The 25,899-nt window shown below is 41.7% G+C and overlaps 2 protein-coding genes across 5 annotated transcripts; both read left to right on the top strand.

Moving 5' to 3' along the window:
- Positions 1-7,789: 7,789 nt before the first annotated feature.
- Positions 7,790-17,576, top strand: inavab (innate immunity activator b). 4 transcript variants are annotated; one of them, XM_076141299.1, is made up of 11 exons: positions 7,790-8,020; positions 9,742-9,888; positions 10,002-10,115; positions 11,780-11,913; positions 13,154-13,276; positions 13,391-13,622; positions 13,829-13,882; positions 13,967-14,300; positions 14,719-14,874; positions 15,058-15,760; positions 16,385-17,576. In XM_076141299.1, the coding sequence occupies exons 3-11, from the start codon at positions 10,061-10,063 to the stop codon at positions 16,478-16,480; spliced, it is 1,887 nt and encodes a 628-aa protein (XP_075997414.1). In that variant the 5' UTR covers positions 7,790-8,020; positions 9,742-9,888; positions 10,002-10,060; the 3' UTR covers positions 16,481-17,576. The 4 variants fall into 4 exon arrangements, with proteins under 4 accessions (XP_075997414.1, XP_075997415.1, XP_075997416.1 ...); XM_076141300.1 differs by lacking the exon at positions 9,742-9,888 and having other exon boundaries at positions 14,722-14,874; XM_076141301.1 differs by lacking the exon at positions 9,742-9,888 and having other exon boundaries at positions 16,388-17,576.
- A 2,195-nt stretch (positions 17,577-19,771) lies between these two features.
- Positions 19,772-24,964, top strand: adipor1a (adiponectin receptor 1a). Its single transcript, XM_076141069.1, has 8 exons — positions 19,772-19,894; positions 21,053-21,246; positions 21,333-21,446; positions 22,243-22,414; positions 22,520-22,706; positions 23,334-23,521; positions 23,665-23,858; positions 24,110-24,964. The coding sequence occupies exons 2-8, from the start codon at positions 21,103-21,105 to the stop codon at positions 24,236-24,238; spliced, it is 1,128 nt and encodes a 375-aa protein (XP_075997184.1). The 5' UTR covers positions 19,772-19,894; positions 21,053-21,102; the 3' UTR covers positions 24,239-24,964.
- Positions 24,965-25,899: the final 935 nt, after the last annotated feature.

Genomic DNA, 25,899 nt, shown 5'->3' with positions numbered 1-25,899 from the left:
TTTTCCCAGTGTGGGACTATCAAAGGTTGTTCTTCTTCTTCTTCTTAAAAGTGCAACAGAAAACAAAGTTATGCTGCATAGGCAAACAAGATTCAAAATCAATAATCTGGCATATTGGGGAATAGAAATGTAATTTAATATCATTATTCAATTGTTTCATATAATGAAAAGGACAAAAAGAGCTCAAATCTAGAACAAATGATGCAGATTTAAAGGTGCAGAAATTCTAATGTAAAGTGACTCAAATCAGCTTTCAAAGTCTCCTAAATTTTCAGAAATATAGAAAAGATAATCACAGCTTTTCAGTAACAGCTGTAGCTTTTCAGCTACATTGTTAATTGAAGTTGTCCATTTGTCTTTATGATTGATGATTTATGTAATGTCACAGTGCTCAGTCTATACAATAATGTTTGGTTGTTAACCAATAGCACATTTGATACAATAATGTTGTCCTGTATTACTTGTCTGTACATGGCATGAAGAAATACATCACTGCTCTCTAGCCAAATGCGAGGTGTGAAAAGCGAGGTTTATTTTGCACCTCACACACCCTTTGCAACATGACTGACACACATTTCAAGACCAGTTTATGCAGTAGAAAAATTTAGAAATTCAGATGGAAATTATAGTAAATTGAAATGACAATTAGCTGGAAAATCATCCGACATAACCTTACGGGAAACTCCAGGGGTCACTTACAGCGAGTACAGCCAAAACCATCAAAACAAACTCTTTCCTAACCTCTTTGCAAGAATGTACTCGTCTGTAAACGAGTAGAGTTTAGCAGACAGATTCAACAGACTGTATGAATGTTTCAATGTGGGAAATTAGACATTTGAAAGTTCAAATGTTCATTCATGCCCAATCAGTTTGCACTTGTTGTTGTGTTATGAGTCACCCTGGGTTGGGTGCCAGGCTGTGTGTATGTGTGGGTGTGGGTGTATGTGTGTGTGTGTGGGTGCAGGAAGTTCCCTATTTGTTGCTGCATTTTCGTAGAACACTGACCTCATAAAAACTGATCAGAATCACAGGTAATGTTGCTATTAAATATAAAATAAAGAATGGCAGACAGTGATTGCGATGCTTAACTAAACTGACAATGAAACTAAGCCTGACTGATCTCTTTCTGTCACAGCAAAGTTAACTGAAATAAGAAGTATTGCAAATCATCTTCATATTTGAACTGTTGGAAAACATTTCAGACAAATAAAGAAAAGGTTTTTTTATGTTTTGTTCTCACAGCAAACTGCTGTATGCTGGACTACAGGTACACTTAAACAGTTATCCAGTTGTTTTTGCTTTAAAAGTAAGCAAAACAAGTTATCAATCAGTGTTTTGTTGTGAACAATCACAGTGTTCAAGCGAATGGAGATAAATTCCACATTTTTGCTGATACTCATTTAATTTGTTTGATTTGTGTGCCCCGAATTCGGTGGTTTCACGAGTCAGCTCTTTTAATTAGTGTTGCTGTGCTGTCAAGCACAATAATTCATAATAAAATTACTGAAGTTAGTTGTTTGCGAACACAGATGGCATTCAGTCAATGAAGACAAATTCTACTTTATCCAAAGTCCGCGGTCCAAGGCTTACATCATACTTTACTACTAATGGCACAATGGGGATTTATCTTTGAAAACTATACTTTTTTGTTTTAGGATTTGTAGAAACGTTGTTAAGGAAGTAGAGAGTTTGCAGGGTTTTATGAAAAGACGTTTCTGCCGTTATGTGATGACTGAATTCATCACATACATCATCACATACAGCAATTCTGTGTGTTTGGTTTACATAAATTGAAAGGTCCTGACCTTTATCTTCAATATGATTGTCGGGCACTTAGGGTGAGATCTTACAGTAGTATTCCATTAAACGGTGAGAATGCCAACCTGTAACGTTCTCCTGCAGAGGAGCTCAGATGTGTCTGACACTTCAAACTTTGATTTTGAAGACAGAATGACTCATTGATAGGTTCACATACATTGCCTTCAACTGTGACAACCTGCATCTCGGTTTCAATGATAAAGGCTTTTTTTACAAGTAAGACAAACACTGAGCAGACCTGATATAATTACAACGTCTTAATGTATAAAAGCAACTCCAATCAAATTTCAAGTTCTGAAACCAGGTTTTTGAAATGATGCTGTAATACCATAGATTCAAATCTTAAAGTTGGCAACAAACCCTTTACTGTACAAGCAAGAAGGATGAAGGCTGAAGAAACAAGGACATACATGCTTCCTGGATTCAGATGGTCCCCATATGTAGGATTATGTAAGAGTGAAACCATTTAAAAAAAAAACTCTATTAGCAGCACACATTACAGTGGGAATTAAAAAAGACTTCCCCACATATATACAGTACGTATATAGATAACGCACACACATTGTGAGCATCACCTTGCTCGCGCTCAGTAATTACAACTTCAGCAACATTTGCCCTTAAACTTACTTATGCTGACTCATATAGTGACAGTGTGTTACTGGCTGTAATCTGTTCATGTGAACGACAGAACAGAAGATATGAATTATTTAACCAATGCCATAAATAAGATATTAGCTTTTGAGATCATAGTAAGTCTGTGTGTAAGGTCTCTTTAATGAGAATACCCATTTAGAAATGCTATTTCAGAGTGTGATGAAATGTGATGAAATTTGTTATTATAATTTTTTTCTCACGTTACAATAATTCACAACATGGAACAGTGAATTATTAATGCATTATGGTTATGAGCACAATATCATGCTGGGGTGCATCAGTTCTGAAGTGAGGAAAACCTTTGCTTTTGGTGGCAAGAACATACTTGTAGTTGCCACAGTTACTGTATATTCTGTAGGCATGCAGAGGGTTTTACTGTTTTATCTATTCACACTCAGTTGACTTCATTATTATTATTTCTTATTCATTAAATCTCACATTTTCCTACCTTGCTGGTTCCTTTTCAGGGTCAGGTTTTCAGGGTGGGGTGGGTGTCTATCCGATTATGCACTGACCAGGAGGAAAGGACAGGTTGTCAGTTCCTTGATAGCTGTGCTCTGGCTGTTTCCTCTCTTTTCTTTCTTATTAATGACTCTTTGTTAACCACAATCGATGATAGCATTTGTTCCAGGTGATCAAATGTTAACCCACATGGCCGCTTTCAAAGCTTGACCCACTAAGGCCTGCAGCAAAATGATGAACGCCTTCATGTCATGTCACCTTTCATTGTTATTGGCCACACACAGTGTATCTACAAAGTCATAGCTAAAACACTGGTCTCATTCCTTACATATTAAATATATATCCCTTCAATCTAGACTTTGTTCAAATGAGGTATCGACTTTGTATCACATGGGTAAACGTTTACGTAATGCACTGCTGACCTCTAGTGGCTAAAACGTGTAAAGCCCTTCCAATAGTTTCTCCTCGTCAGTCCTCAGTCATAGTAGAACCTTGGCTTCGTTTAACTCGTTGACGTTTGCTTGTTATAAAAATTAAAGTTATTTAATGAAATACAAAAGGGAATACGTAAATACATGTACACAGATACATACATACCTGCATCATCTCCATCCGAAAAACCGCCCACACACCCCAGTGAAGAGAGAGGGCAGTAAATGGTGCTTTCAGGTGCTCTTCTAAAACTCGTAGGTATGCCTACCTTTAGTGGTAGATACAACTAGGCACCTAAACACAATAATACAGTAACTGACGAACTCGACTCTGTCACAAATACATTGTGGTAGTGAGTGTGTATAATCTGATCCAACGACGTCTTCACGGTGTCTGACAGCAGATGTACAAAGAGGAGAAAGTCAAATAACACGTATACTTTAACGATATTTAAATAATCAGCTGGGCTGTGTTGTAGAGATCTCTTTCGCTATGATTCTAAAGTTGACGCTTAATTACTTTAACTATACTTTACTCTTTTAGCTTTATATTACGCAACGTCTCCCCGTCTCAGTTGCTGCGATCAATGCTAATATGGCTTTTTCCGTTAACACGTGAAGGCAACAAAGGATTGGTTTACTGGACACTCGAAGTAGTCGCTCCAAAAATTCAAGATTGAGGAGTAAACGTGTTTTAATTTATACATGTATTCATAACTTTATCCGCAAGTTCTGTGTTTTGCGGGAAAACGAATGGCGGTGTGTCGTTTTCTTCCGCTTCTTTAATCAATGTGATCAAACAAACATCAGTTCCAGCTCAAATCTGGAAGAATGCATGAAGCCAGAGGAGCTCAGATTGCATGGATGCAGATGGGGCACGATGCAAGCTAACCAACTAGCTCCTAAGGTAAGAGCTCAAACACTGGGAACGCTCATGTTCTAATGCGTCTTAAAGGCTCTACATGCATGTGCGCAGGGGGCTTGTTTGTCTAATCTATACCTTACTTCTGTTGTTCCTTTTTAAAACTCGCAATTCCAAGCACCTAAGATCAATGAAGTAGGGCTAACTGGTAGCAAGTAGGTGACTTTGTAAAGTTTGTTAAACACTTCAAAGCGGAGGCCCTCTGGCTTTGTGAAGCAGAACTGACTGACCGACTTACTACCATAAACTTTATTCCCCCCCTGAGAGCTTTTAAGTAACCGAGGTTTGGGTCCAGCAGTTAAAGAAGAAGATTTTTTTTAATGATGCATCATATTTATTGTCTGCACATATAACACATGTCGTCATCTTTAATTCTACATTTTCATTTTGTTTGATTAAACACATTTTCCAGTAGTTCCAACTAGCAGTGATTATAACAAATATTATTATTATTACTTTTATGGTAGGACTTAGGTCTTTCTGGAACAAGGGAAAGAAATCAAAGACAATATGGTCGTAACAGTGTAAACACATGGTAATATACTCTGTCTGATCTGGAAGCATTGCATTGACCAGTACGGAAGTTCTAAACAAGCAACATCCTCTTTTATCGAAAGTTTCTGTCAGAGGGAACAATGAAGTTGAAGTATAAGTATACAGATAAAGTATACTATCAGTAAGACATTGTTATTTCTTCCTGCCATTGTCCCGGTCAGTTTATGTCTGTCATGTATGAATTTGTATCAAAAATGAATGAGCCTCTCTCTCACTCACACACGCACATACACTTATGCTGATGATCATACACAGCATCAAACATCCATCATAACACCCTATGTAGCAGTCATCTTGTGTCACTCTGCATAACAGAAGAGCTGTCACTTGATTTGTGAGAGATACCATCAGTATTGTTTGGATTGTTGGTGGTGGGCCTGACCCTTTTGTTTACATTCTGTTTACTGATTGTGAGTTAAATGCTCCAGTAGTCCCATTGCTTGGTTAGTGATTTCCTTGGCTTTAACCATTTCCCCCCCGTGCTGTGCATTCCTGAGCACAGAGAGAGCCGTGGCCACAAGTGGATTAAATGTCTGTGTGTGAAATGGTGTTCATGCGTTTCAAACTTGCCGACTCTCAGCTGCAGGGCTTGGTCACCCCTCAGATGTGGCCTAGATTTATGTGGTGGTGTCCAAACTCATGATTCCCTTATCCACTTCAGAGTTGTGCCACCTCTGTGATCTTGCCCGCTAAAGGCTCGGCGAATGATCATTTCACGTCCCCATTATGCTTGATTAGAACCTTGGCAGAAATTTGGCTGCAGGAAGCAAGGATAGAGTAGGAGAGAGAAAGAGAGAGAGTGTGCCAGTTTACCTTTTAAAGCCTTAGGAGTAGTAGCATATAACTGAAACTTAATTTACGTGCCAGCGTTTCATCACACCAGCTGGATTCAAGCATCATTACAGTCAAAAGGATTGCATGTAAGTGAACCCGCAGCGTTTGATGCAGAAGCGACAAGGTTGTAAAATGTTGAGGGAAATGATCTGTTGACAAACGTTCCTCTTGGCAGCTGATGGCACTACACACTGGCAGCACCCTGGCTCTGCACTCCTGTTGTTAAAGGACTGGAGAATATTTAAAGAATTTGTTTAGCCAGCTGCTGTGTAACCTACACAAAGGCCCTCCTCTGTCTCCTCGGGGCTGCTGGCTTATACAAACCACCCATGACATCCACCAACTGGCTGCTATGACGCCGAGCAGTGGAAGTTGTTGCTGACAAGTATCAAGTACAAGCATGATGGACAGAAAAGCAGGAGCGGCACCGGTGGAAGAATGACAGAGTATTATCTGATGGATGATCACATTTTCTAGTGGTCTTAAAAAGGAATCTGCATGCTCTCCTCTCTCCAGGTTTGGAGATCATTGTCAAGTAACAGTGTTGGCATCGCGGCTTAAGATCTGGCATCTTGAAAGGAGATTATTCCTAATTTGCATACGTTTATATTCTCTTCCATAATACCTGACTTTGATTGGCATGTAGTGCTGTTGTTATAAAAGGTAATACCTTTTATAATTTATTAGCCATAGAAGCACTTATAGGTGTGAAGTAGCCTTTTCATACTCAACACTCATTTTATAATGTAAACGATTCTGTACGTTATCATAGTGGTGGACAGTACTGTAGATTAACACACGTGGTTTTGAGCCAAATACCATTTGTTGTTCCAGATTGTATACTTAATTTCTCTCTCATTTGGCCAATCAGAGTGTAAAGAATGCAGACTTATTTACATATTTATGCATTTCACCTCTTGTTTCTGTGTGATAACCTAACTAAACAAACTATTAAGACATTTATGGATTTGTGATCTGTTCAGGCACATTATCTGTAAGTTATTCTATCATTTGCACTTTGTGTTGAATAGATGCATAGTGTTCTCAGCGAGTGAGATATTTGAAGTAAATTCATCGACAAATTCGACATGGTTTCAGTTTATATCTTTGTTAACCTGATAAATGTTATACTTTGCTGCGTTGCCAAAGAGAAAAAATAGCTTGAAGGCATTTATTTTCACGCTTGGTATTTCTGTCCAGTTGTGCTTCCACGGTCCGGCCTAAATGTGGCGGAGACCGAACCAGATATCTGCCCATTTTTCACCGGATAGCTGCAGCTTTGCCTGTGCCGTGTCATTTGAGATCGGATACTTAAGTGTCTGGGAATTGCTGGACCTTGTTCGGAGTGTCTAAGCACTGGCATTCCTGGAAAGCCTAAATGAATATTGAGAATCCCAATGAATGTGAACCATGCAGTGCAGAGCAGGTGCTCATTCTGGGTCTCTGTAAATCATGCAGACTCTCCCACCGCCATACGTTCCCCTCTTTTCAATGGAAGATGGCCACAAAAAGGGTGCAAATGTAAAGATGGTAAATTTCCACTCATGTAAAACAGTTATCACTGAATATCACATTTTATTGGCCTTTTATACAACCAGGAGATGGCAGCAGACATGCAGGCACACACACCAGATTCTGATCTTAGTCGAGACTGGCTTGAATGTGGACATTGTGAGAAAATGGAAAGGTTCCGTCCTGTGAGAGAAGCATGAAGAGGCTCTCGACAAGACGTTTCATCCACTTATAAAGAGACTTCTTCCACTGCCCTCATTAACCAAGAATGCAGGATTGTGTGTGTGTGGGAGGAAAGTCGTTTTATATCTTTCCAAAAGAGTTTCTTTGAATGCTTTAAAATGAAACCTTGCAAATTTCTCTGTGTGCTTAAATCAAAAACAGTGTTAAGTTCAAATACCAAGCAAGACTTTGACTGTTATCTTTTGGTGTTTGAGTTTTCCCCCCTGGGTCTGCTTGCTGACTGAAGTTGTCATTCTGTATCGTGAGTTTTGTAGGTTGTCACAGGTCTCAGACGAGTCACTGCCGGCCCCTGCTCGCCGGACACAGATAAGACGCGTAATTTGTCAGTATGTTGCTCATTGTTGTTGACACAGTTTCGTGCTCCGACAGGCGAGCCGAGTGACACGATACTGAGTCAAGTGTGGAGCTCCCTCTTCCCCGTCCGAGGCCACTCCTCTGCAGCAGGACCAGCGTTCAGTGGGCGAGTCTCTCATTCCGCTCCACACTCCACACTCCACACAGCTCAGGTTCTCTTCATTTTCATTCAAGCCAGGATTACTGAAGGACGGTTCACAGCATTCGGATTTTCACTTATTTCTCCCTTATGTTTGTAAGTAAATACCTGCTTACTTTATGTGTTGTCTGATTAAGTTGGTTTTAACTTCTTGATCCAAATGTTTTCATCCAGTGGATACTGAATGAAAGTATGTGGATTTATTAGGCAGTCTGTTATTGTATTAATTATGTTTGTGAAAGGGATTTTTGATAAGGATACATTTCCATCCATCTTAAATCTCTGCTGATGTCATTGTTTGCCTGGAACTCCATGCTGAAACCTGGCCACAAGTAATGAAACTAGTGTTGTGTGTTTCAGTACCTCTCATGCGAACAATTTTAAATGTCTGCTACCAGAATTTTTCCACATCTTATATTGGTTTCTTATGTGTCTATTTAATTGCTTATTCTAATGTAGACAGCTGTAGAAAGCTTAAACTGGACGAGACACATTTTCAAACATGTATTATGGGTAGTACACTAAATAAACCCACTAAATTCAGATTGTATTACTTTATAGTGTCAGGGCACTTTTGTAGTTATCGTCACGTACAAGTTCAAGCAGTAGTTCGACCATGTGGTGTGCAGAAGTAACAGTCTGCAGGTTTCCAGAGGATTCCTTCAGACAGAGAGGAGAGAACTGCACACGTCTGAGCCTTTTAAATGGACACCAGGCTTTAAATGTACTCCATGTGAATCACTGTTTTGTATACACTCATAAGAACATCATCTACTTCATCTGTGGAGGGATTTAGAATATTATTTGTTGATTTATTGCTTTAGTTTTCCATTATCTTATTTATCAGAACTGTGATCTGTATGGAGAAAGTGTATTGTTTTGTAGTGAAGTACTTTCTGTCCTTAGTGGGATTTTTGTTAACATTCTGCGATCGTGCACATCTATCATTATATCCTGCTTAATATGATGGATGGTTTCGATTTGTGCCAAACGTTTCGGGGAATGATTATCGATACAGCTTTTAGTTTCATGCGGTTTTGGTTTTGAAATGATTTGGTTTGTCTGCTTGAATCAATGTGATCGGATGGGAACCGTTTTACTTTCATCCGACGCAAACAGCAGAGAGGTTTGAGTCATTTTCAACGTGAGGAGTCACACGAGACCAAACGACCTCGTTCAGCTGGGTGGAGGGAAGTTTGGATCCTTCTCATGACACCTTATTAGTCTTTGTTTGTCTGAACCCATTTCCCAGTGGCTTGATGAGCAGCAATCAGAGTGTTAACCAGTTAGCTTCTTCACATTAGCCGCGGTTCTCCTTCCCTGCGTGCTGGAATGCAAACACAACCACATTCCTCGCCTCATGTAGTTAATAATCAAACCAGCACTTCAGAAGTTTCTTATTTTACCCGTATGATTATATGGCTTGTACTCTTTCAGCTACTTATCAGCAGGCCGGGGCGATAATGATAATCGCATGACATCAGTCACAAACAGGCAGGGGCAGGAAACTCCCCAGACTGAATATGGTCACGTGTGTGTTCAGTGTGATGACTACAGCTGATTCCGGGGTCAGGGAGATGTCTCAGCCCGGCACGTCACACCTGAATCATTCCGGCAAAGGGGTCACAGACACTGAAGTAGCAAGGAGTGCTCGCTGTGGCAGGATCTGACTTTGGACTTGTGTGTGTGTGTGTCTGTATTTGCTTTTTTATTACTCATCTATGCAGCTTGTGCCTCTATGAGCTGCTGGTAAGCTGTTTATGGTCTGTGTGCTGCTGGACACTGACTGTGTTGTCCTTTGGGTTAGTTTGTCACAGGGTTTGGTCTTTGAAGTGTTGCAGACGATGATGAAATCTTAAAGAAACAACGGTGAAATAGCGAAGAAAAGAGGCGACGTGTTGAATCTTTCGGCACTGATATTGCATCACAAATACCTCGTCTTCATCGTCTTTCGTTCCATGTAGGTGCAGTCAATTAAATGGATGATACCAAGTCGTAAAAGCAACATTATCCCTATTTTTTTATAAACTATCCATTGTTCAAAAGCCTGATTATGATGATTTGTCGTTCTTTACAGGACATGGTGAGCCTGGACGTTTACTGAAGAAGAAGCAGCAAAAAGGTTGATCTAATAACATGGAAGTCAACGGGGAGATCAGCGACACGGACAGCGGCATCATCCTTCATTCAGGTAAGACAGATGTCTGCTATAACGGCACAGATGGTTCATATACCATACACACACTTTCTGTTATGTATCAAACCTGCACACCCTGGATTACAGCCACACTGAAACAATAAAGCACCTGGCTCTCATCACCGCTCACCTGTGCCTACAAGACTTCAGTCAGTGTTGATTGTTCAGCCTCAGTCACATGCTTGAGTCCAACTAAGCGTATGATGTCATCGAAGCACCTGGTGTTCTTTTGCAGCTGACCTTAAACCTTCAAATTCTAATTGGGTCAAAACCTTGTTTGAAAATGTGTTTCTTATGCTCTCCAGCTGAATAAGACGAGCGGCTGTGAGCTCATCTTCACACATAATGTACGATGGTGAGAATATTGCTTTAGTTTAACGTATAACACTCCTCTTTCAACAGTCGTAGTCATAAATGAGCCCAGCCGTTAAAGTACAGTTATCGTTGACAGAGCTGTTAATCAGGTTAATCAATACCTTTACTATTTGACCTTGACCCAGTAGTTTTGCCTGCATTTGGCACTTAACGGTTCTTAATTTAAGCAGCTGCGCCACCTTGGGCCTGGCTTCTAACCATTCATCTTGTAATTTATAGATTTGATTAGCACGTGTATGTATTAAGTAGAATAACGTCCTTTCAGTGTTACAAAAGATTACATATAGATAACTGCTGCTGGTGTTACTCTCAGCTCGGCGTGAATTACATCGTCAGTAAAAGTATCCACATTCCTAAGTCAGCTTCCCGTTCCCGTCTAGTCACTTGATATATTGTGAAGCAATAATTCTTCCACCCATCGGAAAACAAGTCATAAACACAAGAAGTTGTCATGTGAACCCTGAAGACACATGTGATCCATTGTTGCCTGCTGGCTGATTGCAGTCACACTATCCTGCACGGCACAGACAATGCAATGCACAATGCTTCACACCGTGTTTGCGTTCACGTGGCCATCAATATTTTTAACTGTGTCGCAAATTGCCCTTGTGTAGGTTGTTCATCCAGCCCCTTAACTTGCCACACTCGGGAGTTCACCTCCGCTTTAAGGAAATCTTGTTTCTCCTCCCCCGAGCATATTGAACATACTGATTTGCTCTGTCCTCTCCTTGTGCCATAATTGAGCCACATGACGTCTGCTCTCCACAATGCTAAATATTGTCTATCGGGCAAGAACGGGGGGGATGGTCAGCAGTTTAGGAAGTGGTATGCCTCGGCTCTATTGTCTTCCCGTCAGACCGTGGCACCTCAGACATTTGTCGCTACCTGCAGGGTCTGTGTTAATAATCTCCGAAGGCATGTGGTATTCAATGCATTCTGCCTCGGGGCCACTCCCACGGCTCTGAGAACGGTCCTAATGTCGTTAGTCACCAAGGCTACACACAGTCACACTTTGTAGTCACAGAGATCGTAACACTCAGTCAGTGCAGTTCCAAAGTGTTGCGGACGACTGTTACAAAAGAAAGGTGAAGGTTTTTTACCGGGGGGATATTTGTAGTGTTGTGGCCTCAGCTTAATCGGTAGCAGTATGATGGAGTGCAGGATTGAGAATCAGGAGACAGTGTTTATAACCACTGTTCAAAACTACACTTAACTAAAACTAACTACAAGCATTCACTCAACAGTCGTATTTTAATCCTCCTCTGTGACTGTGTGTGTCGCAGGCTCAGACAGTCCCACCACCCATACAAAGGATGTGACCACACACACGCGGGCCATGAAGCTCAAGCACCAGGCTCTCCAGGACCGGCTGGAGCTCTGCATTCTGGAGCTGAAGACGCTCTGCATCCGAGAAGCAGTGAGTACAAAGCAGAATACAACGGACAGATCATCATCAGAGGGATTTTTTATGTATTCGTCCAGGTGTAAATAAACTCAGGGGATTCGTACATCATTAGGCAAGACGGTACGAACCATAAATGATTCAGTAGCTTTAGTAATGGGTGTGGAGGCTGGATGTTGGATGACGCACTAATGCTGGATGACAAAGTTAGCTGGACATGTGGACACTGTATGAGATGTGTTGGTGCTTGTTTTCAGAACATTCCATAAAAACAAACAAACAAATAAATATTAAAACGATTGAAAATGTCTTCCACTGAAAACATTCCCTGTGCATTGAGACCAAGAAAATAGGTTTTTTTTTATTGCGTGACCTTTAGCACAGCCTTCAAGTTTCAATGGTTCTCTTTTGACGAGACTCCCACAGAGAGGAAATGAAAGAAGAACACAATTCTCGTCCATTTTCTTTCAGTTCCTTTGCAATTAGTAAAGCAGTAAAGCCGCAGGAGGAATTACAATCTAAAGCAACGTCATTGTTCACGTATCTCTTTCTTCCAAGTTACAAAAACCCACAAACAATCTATCAAATTTCCACACTGAACCCACATTCTCAGCTTATCTGCTCGTACGCAAGTGCTCTGGGGTGAAATCTCAGGCCTGATCATTCTTTCCCGTTGACACTTGGTTGGGCTGGGCATTCCTGTTAGGACACGCTTAGGTGCACACACATAGGGCTCCTATGACGCCTCTCCGCTCTCTCCGTGACAAAAGAACGAGTAAGATCATCGGCCACACTGTTGTTTTTGTCTGTCTACTAAAGAAGGCTGGCCAAGAGTGACTCAAAGTGACAGAATCAAAGAGTTTACATGACTGATATCTAATTAAACAAGTGATACTAGCCGCCGCGCTTTGGGCTTGGCTTCGACGTGGAAGCTTCACACAGTAAGTGAGATCCAAAGAATGTGTTGTGAAACAAAATCTCTGGAAAAGCAAAAATTGTGCAACACACCCCTAGAACTTATACGTCTCAACACGTAAGGACAGAGCAGATTATTTCTGCATGATTTCAAAACTGCCACCAACACGGAAAAATATGGATTGGCTGCGTAGAGAGATACACGTCTTTATTTGAACTCGGAGAATTAACGTCACTGTTACACCAAGCTCATATCTGTTAACAGAAACCTGCACTTTTATTCCTGTTCAAACATTGTTGCGTTGACAGCAGCATTTGTGGTATTTCCCGTACCATTCAGGAGTTGACAGGCAGGCTATCAGACGATTATCCTTTACTGCCTGGAGAGAAGCTACCACAAATCCGGAGACGTATTGGAGCTGCATTTCAACTGGATGAGCAAAGCATCCCACAAGGATCAGAGGTGACAGCCGCACAGAAAGAAAGGAATGTTGTAATCTTTAAAAACCTCAAGCACATAAAGTTTTACACACATCTTCTCTCTCTCTCTCTCTTTCTCTCTTTTATAACTTTTCAGGGGTCGGAACTGAATTCAGTCGACTCCGAGTTGGCACTTCAGATGAAGATATTCGAGGCGGCTCGGAAGCTCTGTGAGGAGAATCACCTGAGCAAAGCTGTGAGGAAGAGCCGGCTACAGCAACGCAAGCGGGAGGAGAAGAAACTCAAACAGCTCCAGGAGACGGCGTTTCGTCTGCGGCTGGAGCACGGTCGCGCCTCACCGCTCCCTGCTTTTAATCTTGCACAACAAGGTGAGACACACCCTGCCCGATGACAGGAAAAGAGCTCCAAATCTAATCTTTCTTCGATGGGGGGGGGGGGGCGGCCCTGCTCGGAAAATTGAAATTTATAAGAAAGAAGTGGTGAATTAATTAACATTTCTTGGCTTTTTCTGTGTGTGGGAATGCATTAAATCTGATACCATTGAAATGAGAAAATCCTGCATGTTTCTATTCAGACCTGGGTACTTCTGATGACAGTTCTCTATCTGATTCAGCTGTGCATGATGAAGGTAAGACACACCCTCGCCTCATCCCTAACATTCACCCTCATATCAACCCAACAATCCACTGAATCGTCCTGTGATTTCTTGCAGAAGTGACCAGCCAGTCATCACAGCCGTCCTCAGGCCTCCCCCGTCCAGGACAGCAGGATCCTCCTCTGTCCCGCCCTTTACTGTACTCCTCACAGTCCTCCTTAGACGGCTCCTACATGTCTCCGGCCGTCACCCCGCAGTCCCTGCTGCTGACGCCGGGCCTGTCTCCCCACCCGAGCCTGTCTCCCCACCCGAGCCTGGGATCCGTGTCGAGTTTTAGTTCCAGCTCGGCAGCCTACGATCTCCCTCCAATCGAGCACTCCCCGTGGTCTGAGTCCAGCCTGGACCAGCCTTACCAGAAGACCAAGAAGTCGCGCTCCTCCTGCAAGACGAGGTGAAACGCGACGTCTCTTCTGCCCATATTCTGTTAGTTACGCTAGTCATGGAAGAAAGAGCAAAACATAGATTGAACATGTAGTATTTTACTTCAGAGATGATAAACACATGCATTTACCCCTGTTAATCAGATAAATGTGTTTATTTTCTGGATATTATAAGTGGAAAATGCTAATCAGCATGTCTGAGTAACAGAAATATCTCAAAGGCTCTTCAGCAGTGTCGTTAAAAAATACCAAGCAGACCTCCTGTTCTTCTGCCATTGAGAATCTTCCCAGTACAGATTTGCAAATTAATCAGCCCTGTCCATCTGGGCTGAAATCACACTCTACATTTATCCTTTCATACGTGTCAACTCTGCATACTAAATTGTAACACGCCTTCTTTGTTCCCGTCGTCCTGCGCTCTGCATTCAGCAGTCCGGCCAAAAGTGACGTGTTGCCACCGTTGGAGGTTTGCCTGGCACAGTCGGGTCTGCAGAGGCAGCTCTCCCATCTCAAACTGGGCCACACCCAGTCGTGCAGCACCCCGTCTACGCCAGAGATGCGCTTGCACAGACAGCTCTCCCTCAGGTAGCCCCGCCTCACACGCATCCATGCCAGCACCACACACACCTTTTGTTACCCTTTACTTTACTTACCCTTTAATTATCGTATAAAGACAGGATTTCCCTTTACATATTCAAAAACCATTGGTTGTCAATTCCTATGAAAGCGTCAATTCTAAAAGCAGGATTTGTTGTATGATTTGTACAGGGTATCCAACCCCGAGACCTCATTTAGTCCAGAAAATGAACGCGGACGCACCAGACTTCCCAGGAGGCGGTTGACCGATTACGCAATAACTTGTCCCGAGGCTCTCACTCCGACAGCGAACTATGGAAGCCCTGCTGCCTCCGAGGACAGCAACTCTGAACACTCATTTCCGTCTTACACCAGCTCCCCGTGTAAAGACGTGCCCTGTGATGTGCCCAAACCGTATCCGTCTGTATTCCAGCATGGCAGCCCTGTAGCCAGCTATGGACAGATGGCCTTCCCAAGTGCTGGGTTTTACCAGAATCCCAGGAACCTGTCCAGCCCCAACTTCCACAAAGTCTACTACAGTGACGACATGGGTTACCCTCTTAATTTGGACATGGTACAGAGTTATTATGTGCCCGCGGCTCCTTCTCCTTCCAGTAGATATGACTATTGGTACAAAGACGCTGCCGTGCCCGTTCACAGAGCGCAGAGGCCCCCTGATATCAGGCATCCTCCCTCCCCGGCTCAGTGGGATCATCCGCACTACCGCCCCAACGGTCTCCCGCGGCAAGTGGTAAACGAGCAGCTTAAGTCGTGGCACAGGCGGAATCAGCTCAGAAGTCCAAGGTCCCATTCTCTTGACAGACGGGGAGCAGTCAGAATGAAGAACATGTCCATGCGTGAGCCAACACGCTACCAAAGTCAGAAGCATGAACAGGTAAACAGACAAAACTACCTAAACAACAGCAAATGGGTTAGATGTTGAATTATTATGTCACTAGTAACAAAACCCAGTGGAAGAAATGATTTGTTTTCATTTCTGTGGCTTCATTTCTGCAGTTCACCCACACATCTTCTAACCACTTAGCAGTCAGAAACCTAGAACCTAAAGTTAACTTCTGTCTAGCGTCACATTACTGTGGAAATGTAATGCATTCAGTACTTGCAGCTGTTTTCGTTGTTTGTGTTTTTCCCAGTCTTCATGCTGCTTCTACATGAATATGGAACAGTTTTATGGAATAATGTGTAAATGTTAGTCACAGCTGCAGGGTCACCGTGATTTACAACTGGAGGAAAGTAATGGATGTTAGCTGGAGGCTGCATTTAAATCTGCATGTTAAAATCTCATAAGCAGCAATTACTGTATACAGTGAGTGCCTAGGATCATATAATCAGTGACTCAGCAGTAAAACAAGAAGGAACATTTAACCCACTGGCTGTTTGTATAATCATATATGTGTACGCTGCTTATGTCTATTCATCTTGTAGTTCTATACAATTGTAAGTCGTCTAATCTTGAATGTTACGTTTGAAGTATTTCATATTACTTTTATTTATTCAGCAGATGATCCAAAGAAGAGCTCCCCAGAGGGCTGCGGACGACACTGCAGGATGCTATGGTGTTGACGATACTTCACAGATTGTAAGTCAGGTGTGAGGAGGTGAAACCTGGACCTCTTCACCGTACAATACGTTCAATCAAACCCAAAGTGAAGAACTCTGTACATTGTGTTGGATTCACTTTTTTTTTGACCGCGCAAGTCACGCTGTTTACATGCCCCGCTTGTATTTGTACAGCACAGGGGGGAGGACAGATGATGGAATGGAGTATTTTCCATCATAACCCAATCTAATAATACAACAGAGCCACAAACAGCATTGCTCCCTCTGAACATGGGCCAATGACTCACTGGTCGTTATCGGGTTTGTCACAAGAAGTGTTGATTGCAGAGCCCTTGTGTTTGATTTAGGGGTGCGACAATTTGTGTGACAACGGTGTTGAATAATTATTATTCAATGAATGAATGTCCAAAATTTGTTAATAAATACAATGACAACGCATAATTAAAAGACAGTTTTGAAAAAGGGATTAAAAGAGGAAATTGCATTGAATGTCCGAACGTGTGTATTGATACACCCATAATTGGACTGGCTTCTATTGTAAGGTATTCCTGTTATAATTACCATCTGATGTGTGTCTTTCATGTTATCCATTGTAAATTAAGGCTGCTGTCCACCAGCTTTTAAGCGTTGTCCAAATGCCTTTAGAATGTTGTGAATTGTATGGACATAAAAATTCACTGCCACTGTTTCCTTAGCGAGATGCCCAGGAATGATTCTAAAAGTGGCTGCTGGCTCATTACTGATGAGCCGGCTCCCCACAGGGTCACAAAGCTTAATCATGACCACTGCAGTGTTTGACATTGAATAGATTTATTAAATACATAGTTATTTTCATATGCAAAACAATCAACGTGAAACGGTAATTGTGCTCAACAGCAGCTTCTTATTGTAGCAAGTAGATGTTAAATGAATAGTTTGCGGAAGAAAATAGTAATTGAATTATGAAATATAGTCATCAAGTCAATTGTTGAATCTTTTTCACAGTGTAGTGATGTTATGGCTCTCAGAAGCCAGAACACACATCCTGATAATGATGGTTTGTAGGGAGGATATGCTCCTGTCGGCAAAATTGTCTGTCTCTGCCAAATGTTTCCTTTGATAAAAGACTGTGACTTAACATATTCAAGACATTTTCTGTGTAATGTTGCCCTCATTGAGTCGTCGTGTTACTGAAGTTATTGAACTCCTAAGATTTCACAATTGTTGACTTTATAAATCCACACATTAGTCTGTAGCTGTGCCAGTTTACTTGAAATACTATAATCCACTAGTTTAACTAGACGCTGATTTATTCACGAGTTGCAAATGATCATGAGTAGAATCTTGACGCTTGGTATCTGTTGCAAGTGATGTTGGCGGTTAATGTAATGTCACAAGCTTTAACAATGACTGTGTTGTTGCATAAGTGTGTTTAAAGAGCTGATCACCTGAGACTTAATTTGCTGTTCAAAGCCAAAACAATTTAACTCCCTGAAGTGGAGCTTCCCATGTTGGACATCACTGCCTAAAGCCTTTTTCACATGCTCAGCCTCAAATTGCTTCACGTAGCTTCCACTGAGGTCATATCCTCTGTGTTCTGTTTTTGCATCAATGTAAGGGTTTTTAATAATTCAGTGATTCACAAAGTTCTACAGCTAAATGTTACACTTTGGCTTAGTGAAATATTTTTAAACTCAGTATATTTTTATATTAATATATTGATTCTGTTATTTGATTTGATTTTGGTCAGAAATTAGGCTGTCGGTATTTCCAAAGGATATTTATATTTAGTTATGGACTAAATAACTAGTCCAGGCTCTAAATTGTGTATTTGGAGCTTGAACCAGGTAAACAGTCTGGCTTTAGATCATCATTCATTTCAAATCATGACTTTGTGGTGGTGTATTTACCCCCAAGAAGTAACACTATGAATGACTTGGCAAACCACTCCAGACTGATATTAACCGCAATGCTCAGATTGACTTTAACCCTCTGAAGCACAACCAACCATATTACTACTGTGTGTGACTCATTGGCCAATTGTTAACATGGCAGAACAAGAAATTGCTCTTATCTGTTTCATAAGAATTTCACATAAACTAACAGAGCTACCAACACCTTTTTTTTCCGCTCCTGTATCAAGAACATTTTTGTGGCAGAGCAGCGAAACCGCCCCACGTGAACCACACCTGCTTTCTGTGGGGTGATCAGATAGCAGGACTTGTTCTTCTACTGTGAAGCCTCCACCTGACGAGGTGTGAAATGCAACATTTGATGCTTGTCATGTGAAATGAAGCTTAATTGTATGGGGAAACACTGGTCCCTAAACTGAAGCTCCCTTCTCTCAAACAGATTACATTGAAACTGGTGGTCTTGGGTCAAATGTGTTGCTTTGAGGTTGTCGGTAGATCATATAGGAGTCGGAGAAAGTTGTTACAACTGTCTGCAAATCACACCTACACAGTGACCAGTCCATCACAGTGACATATTTATTTGTTAATTTATTATGGTTTGCACCACTAAACCAACAGAACATTTGGAGAAGGCAGACTTGAAATAAATGGACCTGAGTATATGAATTCCAGCAACAGTAAAGATTGTGTGTACAGTGTACAGTAGGTTTTGTTACTTTGTGTGCTTTTTTTACTGTCTTTTTTTTATCAGATTGTCATACTTGCATATTAGTCTAACTTTAATGTAACATTGTTATTAAAAATCTGAAAATAACTTGCCTGTGGAAGTAAATAAAGAGAAAATTATGTATATTGATTCATTTGCAGTTACTTTCTATTCCATAGTCAAAAGCTCCATCTGTGTCTTGTTTGAATAATACTGCATATAATTACGTGTATAGCATTTTTATTAAGTGATAATATATATATAAGTACACATAATGTAAGTGTAGTAGGCATCTCTGCCCAGGTTTGAAGGCTGATGACAAAGAGGACTAACAAAGAGTTTGGGTACCTACACCTCAGATGTGTCTACCTAATGAACATAGACAGGTAATTAAAACATTTTTGGAAAGTACCAGCAGCTGTATGCTGGCTGACATTTTCAGACACTTCTGTAGATTTCTCCCGTTTATCTTGTTTCTAAGATCTTAACATTCCCATGACCCTTCCGGGTGCATGCTGACATTACACTCTGTCACCCTGTGTATTCACGAGGTTTTTACATGTGCATCCAAAACTTAAAGATGCTTCTGTGATACAAATTTGTGCGCACAGAGCAGGATTTCTCATACTAGACTCACATTTATAGCTGCAGTGCATCGCGAAAGACCAAATCTCGTGTGACCGGCTTTGTTTCTCTGATAAAGCCATTGTCCGTGTGTTTCATAAGCGCTTTTACTTTGAAAGAACGTCTGGTTTGGCTGGTTTGGTATTGCGGAAGAGACGCTAGCTTCCGGAAGGGATTGTGTTCCGATAAATAATTCACCTTCCTTGTTAGACGGCTACCTTGTCAGGTAACTAATGTCCTTTTCATGACATTTTCACACTCATTACCCTTGTTAGTATGCGACGAACTATATGTTTTAACCGACGCAACGCTTATTTAGCTTCTGCTCGTCGGTTGTTTGACCAAACTGTCGCTGCTCTGTGGTCACAGACGGATACAGAGCTAGCTAGCAGGTAATGCTAGCGAGCTCGTTTTGACAGTCGGATAACTAAAGCTAAATTTACCGTACAATCTTTGCAACGGGTTTAAAATTATGAATCCACTTTAATTAACAATCATATAGGCGCATCGAAATGACGTTTATGTGTCAAAATTCAGCGCTCGATGACATTTTGTTCTCCGAGGTGTTGTCGGGCTAGTAAACATCCGCCTGCTCGGCTCTAGTCAATGGTAACTTGGTGAAATGTTTTGTTTGCTGTTGTCACGCACATCTGTGTATCAAATGACATCACTCTTTTGCTCCATCTGAGGGATACTGTCCAGATAATAGGCTGCGATCATATTGGACCAGGAAACTAAATGGAATGTTGGCACTCCATTGTTCTCATGTACAGAATGTCTGGCTCAAGAAATGATCAACAAACACAAACGCGCTGTTTCTCAAAGGATCAAATGACCACATTCTGAAAACAAACGAACCCAAATTAAACTTGTGTTTGCTTGTAAAAAAAAAAAAAAAAAAGGGTGAAGATAAAATGCTCCTTAGGCTAAATTCTTTGGAATGTTAGTTGCCTCAGGGTGACACGAGCTTGGGTCATTTTACTGATGGTAGTTAAAGAAAAGAATGATTATGGACATTTTTACTCTTTTACTAATTTGGATAGGACAGGTGAATGCCACAGCCACAAACAACAGGCTGCTACATTGTCTGCTACAAATGTTGACATGAATCAGATTGATGGAAGTGGGTGGCATAAATTGAATCATCCCAGTTTTATTATATTTAGTGTACAGAAGTTAATGGACATCCCACTAAGCCATAGGGTTTTGTATAAGACCTTGATTTAATTCTAGACAATACAGAGCTACTGTATGTCAAGGCTTTGCTAAACTATGTAAAATAAAATGTAATACACGTTGTGGTTTAATTATATGGTAAAATTATTTTGTTATTATCATTATTATTGGTGAAAAAATCCTAACCATGAATGTGTTCTTGTTCAAGTGTCAAGCAGAACACAGGGGTTGTGAGAGAGTCATCAGGCACGTCTCCCTATGTCAGGCCGAAACGGGTCTGCGAGTGATGCAGACTGCCGAATCTCTGAGGACTGCAATGTCCCAGACGTGGAGCTGATGGAGCTGGGGCCCCTGCTGGAGGCGGGGGGGAGACAGACCGGTCCTAAAGGAGTCCATTCAGAGGTAGGAGGAGTGTTTTTGAACAAATGGACAAACAAAGATTGCCTCAGCAGCCTCTTATACAAACACACACTCTGATCTGTGTTAAGGGAGCCGCAATGCTTGCCGAAGAGGACGACGACGACGATGAAGTGGGAGAGGTCCTGACGTTACCGCTTCAGGCTCATCATGCAATGGAGAAGATGGAGGAGTTTGTACACAAAGTAACAATGACTTCTTTGTTTATATTTTTTCAGTGCACATTCCTATTTTTGGCCATCAACTATTATTTATTTGTCAGAAGAGTGAAGTGAAGTGACAAACAAAGATTTAGGCCAACACAGTGAGCAACCTTTGTCCCATATTGTGTGAGTAGGTCAAAGCCACCATAAACGCCATACGATTCCGTTGTTCTCATTGTGAATGACGGCATTACACCGCTGCTGAATGCATCAATTTGTCAACAGGCCCACGGATAAGGAAAAGAAATCCTAACTTTCTTTGTGTGGCGCCTCGTGTTGACTTTTCAGTATGAGTTTCTATCGAACTGAAACTGGTCGTCCTTGTTCAGTACAAAGCCTCGCCCGCGGTCTGATAGAAAGCTGTGGTTCAGTTTTGATGTTTTCATGATTGAACTACACCTGCAGACGCGCGTCTCGTGTGAAAGCACAGCCAGAGATAGAGAGAGAACCTGACGCAACAGTCCGGTATGAGTAAGTCTAAGGTGGATCCAGTGTGTTTATTACTCTGCGTCACAGGCTGAGTATGTATGTGTGTGAGAAAATGACAGACGGGGTACGTGCGTGTGTAAATGACGTAAATTAAACACTCAACAGCTGTCCCGGGATGCCAAAGTTGGCACCTGAGAGAGAGAGAAACAAACAAGCTACTTTAACACAGTCTGACATGTAGACACAGTGTATAAAGATGATCCAGAACCCCAAACATAGCTTTGTGTTACCCCTCTGTCATTCAGCCCTGGGACCGGTACATTAATGGTTGATCTGGTCTTCTTTCCAGGTGTGGGAGGGGCGCTGGAGGGTCATCCCGTTCCACGTCCTGCCAGAGTGGCTGAAGGACAACGATTACCTCCTTCATGGACACCGGCCCCCCATGCCGTCCTTCCGGGCCTGCTTCGGAAGCATCTTCAGAATTCACACTGAGACGGGAAACATCTGGACACACCTTTTAGGTGAGAAGGAACGACTCACAGAAACACATTTTGCTCAATTAGTGTATTGTAGTAATCCTATGATTTTCAAGTGTTTCTCTTGTAAAGCTCTTGTCTCTTCCTCAGGGCTGATTTTATTCATCTGTCTGGGCACGCTCACCCTGCTGCGGCCCAACATGTACTTCATGGCCCCGCTGCAGGAGAAAGTGGTGTTTGGAATGTTCTTCCTGGGAGCCGTGCTGTGCCTCAGCTTCTCCTGGCTCTTTCACACAGTCTACTGCCACTCCGAGAAAGTGTCCCGCACCTTCTCCAAGTAAGAACACGTCCGGTGCCACGGAGGACTCGCTCTGCCACGACGAGGCCTTCGGGGGATTAGTTTGTGTTTCACTCCCTGCTGTAGTCGCTCCTGTAGTACAACACGGGCAGGTTTCAGTTTCAGTCATCTGCAATTTCCTTTTTCGATGCGGTCCTGCAGCTCCAGCTTGCCACCTAGAGGTCGAGGAAAATAATGGGAGACGAAGCCAAATTCAGTTCAGATTTTTGCCTCTCCTCCAGTGATTTGTTACAAGTTTAACAATCCTTCAGCCTTTGCAGCAGCTGTACAAGCGGCAAAGAACACAGTCGCACCAAACTTTGTAGACAGAGCTGAGAAATAAACCTCAGACTCTCACCGTGACTGTAGGCTGGTTTATACCTGAAACTGAAACCTGTCCGCGGGGTCGAGCACAATTTTTCAATCCTACAATAAATACTGTGTTTGTGACTCTTATAATGTTACATTGCTGTTGACTAGAGGTGTCTGCTCTCCTCATAGACATGCAGGTAGAGAAAATAAGTCTGAACACCTGACAGAGTAATGCAGTCTAGTACCACAGTGCCACCATGCATGGTCATAAAAAACGACATCATTACTTGACTTGTAATCCTCCTCTCTCCCCAGGCTCGACTACTCAGGCATTGCCCTGCTGATCATGGGCTCGTTCGTGCCCTGGCTGTACTACTCCTTCTATTGTTCCCCTCAGCCTCGACTTATCTACCTCACCATTGTCTGCGTCCTCGGGATCGCCGCCATCATCGTGGCCCAGTGGGACCGATTCTCTACACCTCGTCACAGGCCCACCAGAGCAGGTGCTCCTCAATTCATTCATTCATGTTTCCTCTGTAATTCTATGCAAGTATGGAGCAATTTATCATCATCGTTTGCATTTCCTATAAGAACCGGATAAGAAGAGAGAATTCTTACGCCTAAATAACCTCCATGTTTCTCCCAGGCGTGTTCATGGGTCTGGGACTCAGCGGCATTGTACCCACCATGCACTTCACCATTGAGGAGGGCTTCGTCAAAGCCACAACAGTGGGTCAGATGGGTTGGTTCTACCTGATGGGCGCCATGTACATCACTGGTGCTGGACTGTATGCAGCCAGGATCCCCGAGCGCTATTTCCCGGGGAAGTGTGACATCTGGGTGAGTATATAATGTGCAGCGTCGAGATTCAGAAGATTAAAGAAAATAATGCTTTTAATAAACAGGGGAGATGTGGACATGGGTTTACATGCTGGGTAATATTCTGGGGCCTGCTAATGAATTTTGATAACTTAAGGAGGATTTAGAGTAATACTTGTCTATGTTGCATTCGTAGTCTTTGGCCATTGTGTTTCTTTGGTTCGCGGCAGTGACGGTCACTGATGCAAACGTGTCTCTCTTGCTCTTTGTAGTTCCATTCTCACCAGATTTTTCATGTTCTGGTGGTGGCGGCAGCCTTCATCCATTTCTACGGGGTCTCCAACCTACAGGAGTTCCGTTATGGCCTAGAGGGAGGGTGCACAGACGACACTCTACTCTGAGACACGACTGTGACTTACACTTTTCTTTATAGCCCCACACACACACACAAATGTCAGACACACACAGACAATTAAAATGCTGCTGGAATTCAGTATAGTCACTTTTTGCTCCCTCTCTACTTTTGACTTTCTCACATCCTGTTTGGGTTTTTGTTGTCTTTCTCCTTTGGCTCATTTTTGCTCCGGTAAAGTAGCATCAACATGCCAATGGGTTGTAGAGGGAAGCTTCAACAGGCACTACTTATTTTATAACTATTAAGTTTAAAGTGTATATGATCCGTAAAGATCAAAACCCAGATCAGAACCATAACCTCACAATAAGCTTGTTACATTTGCACAGAATTATAAAGCGTTTGGATCGTGCTGGAGCAGAGTGCACATACTGTAAATCATGTTCACCTTCTATCCTCCCAATTTCCATACGGGTAAGAGGATTAGTGTCCTGTCCACTGGAGTACAGCATAGAACAGTCAAGGGCCATTCAGGAGGAGGACCTACACACACAGACACGTACACATAATTGTTACAGGATAATGAAAGCATACACATGTTGTGTACAGGCATTACCAACTTTTTTTTTTCTTTTTTTAAACTCTGATTGTGCAGCTCTCTTTTAAAACCCAGATTAATGTCATCAATCTATACATCCTGCCTCTCCGAGAGGACATGGATGAGCCGAGCCTATAGTCTCAAATAAATAAAGAAACCGCATGAACTATTGAAAAAGGAAAATAGTGTTTAAAGCCCCCAAAATATGATGTAAAGTTGTTTCTGTACAACAGGCTGGAAAGTTAATCACATTTTCCGCTCTGAGGCAAGATGAACAGCGAGGCTGAACATTTACATTCAATCATTTATTTCTTAGTTATTTGCATTTTGTACTGTATATTTAAAAAAACAAGTTGCTATGCTTTAATTCACCCAAACAAATGAGTTTTAAGTTTCTTAATAGCACAACTAACAAGATTGTTCCATTTGTAGCAGCTGTAAAAAAAAATTAAAGAATTCGACCAGTAAAGATTAAATAAAGACGCTTAAATCTTTGAAGTGATAAGTGGTTCAGCCATCATCGTTCAGTCATATAATACTATGGATTAATTTCTTGAAAAACCGTTCCTGGGCTACGCACAATGTACAAATATGAATAGGTCAACTTTTTCCTGCTAGAGGGTTTTCTTTTATGCTAGATTTCCGATGCAATCAGAGGTGTAGATATCAATTACACCCTATATATTTTAAAATCACTGTATGGGATTTACCATGTGCTGTGTATGTATAAACTTTTAGTATTCCTGTGCCTTAGGCCAATGGAAATGTTTTTGAATAAAATGGCCTATCTTAACAGTTGAGGGAGCTTCAATGTTTTCCAGATAAATCTTTTCTTTCCCTGACCATATATACAATCAAATCCTTATTGATCTTACAACTCCATTGATAGGTTGTATCAACTGCTGTTTAAGACTCGTTTTTTCTAGATCAACTTATTCAAGCTTTATTACGACGACTAAAACATTGTGTATTCTTGACTTTGTGTTATGTCCTGTGTAGAAAGTGAGAAATCATGCATTTCCTGAAATGTAAACAAATATTTATTAATGGTAAACTTGGAAAATTATTGTAATAAATTTTTTCCACATGTACAAGTATGGTGTGTAATTGCT

Source organism: Genypterus blacodes, unplaced genomic scaffold (genome assembly GCF_046128005.1).
Source record: "Genypterus blacodes isolate CSIRO-AG114 ecotype Tasmania unplaced genomic scaffold, CSIRO-AGI_Gbla_v1 ptg000017l_1, whole genome shotgun sequence".
NCBI classification, from domain to species: domain Eukaryota; kingdom Metazoa; phylum Chordata; class Actinopteri; order Ophidiiformes; family Ophidiidae; genus Genypterus; species Genypterus blacodes.
This window is presented reverse-complemented; position numbering and strand designations above follow the sequence as displayed.

Coding starts and splice junctions, on each gene's coding strand:
- inavab (XM_076141298.1), top strand. CDS start 10,061: ATGGAAGTCAACGGGGAGATCAGCGACACGGACAGCGGCATCATCCTT. Junction 11,914..13,153: donor CGCTCTGCATCCGAGAAGCA/GTGAGTACAAAG, acceptor CGTACCATTCAG/GAGTTGACAGGCAGGCTATC. Junction 14,301..14,718: donor CGCTCCTCCTGCAAGACGAG/GTGAAACGCGAC, acceptor CTCTGCATTCAG/CAGTCCGGCCAAAAGTGACG.
- adipor1a (XM_076141069.1), top strand. CDS start 21,103: ATGTCAGGCCGAAACGGGTCTGCGAGTGATGCAGACTGCCGAATCTCT. Junction 21,447..22,242: donor TGGAGGAGTTTGTACACAAA/GTAACAATGACT, acceptor TCTTCTTTCCAG/GTGTGGGAGGGGCGCTGGAG. Junction 23,859..24,109: donor CGGGGAAGTGTGACATCTGG/GTGAGTATATAA, acceptor TGCTCTTTGTAG/TTCCATTCTCACCAGATTTT.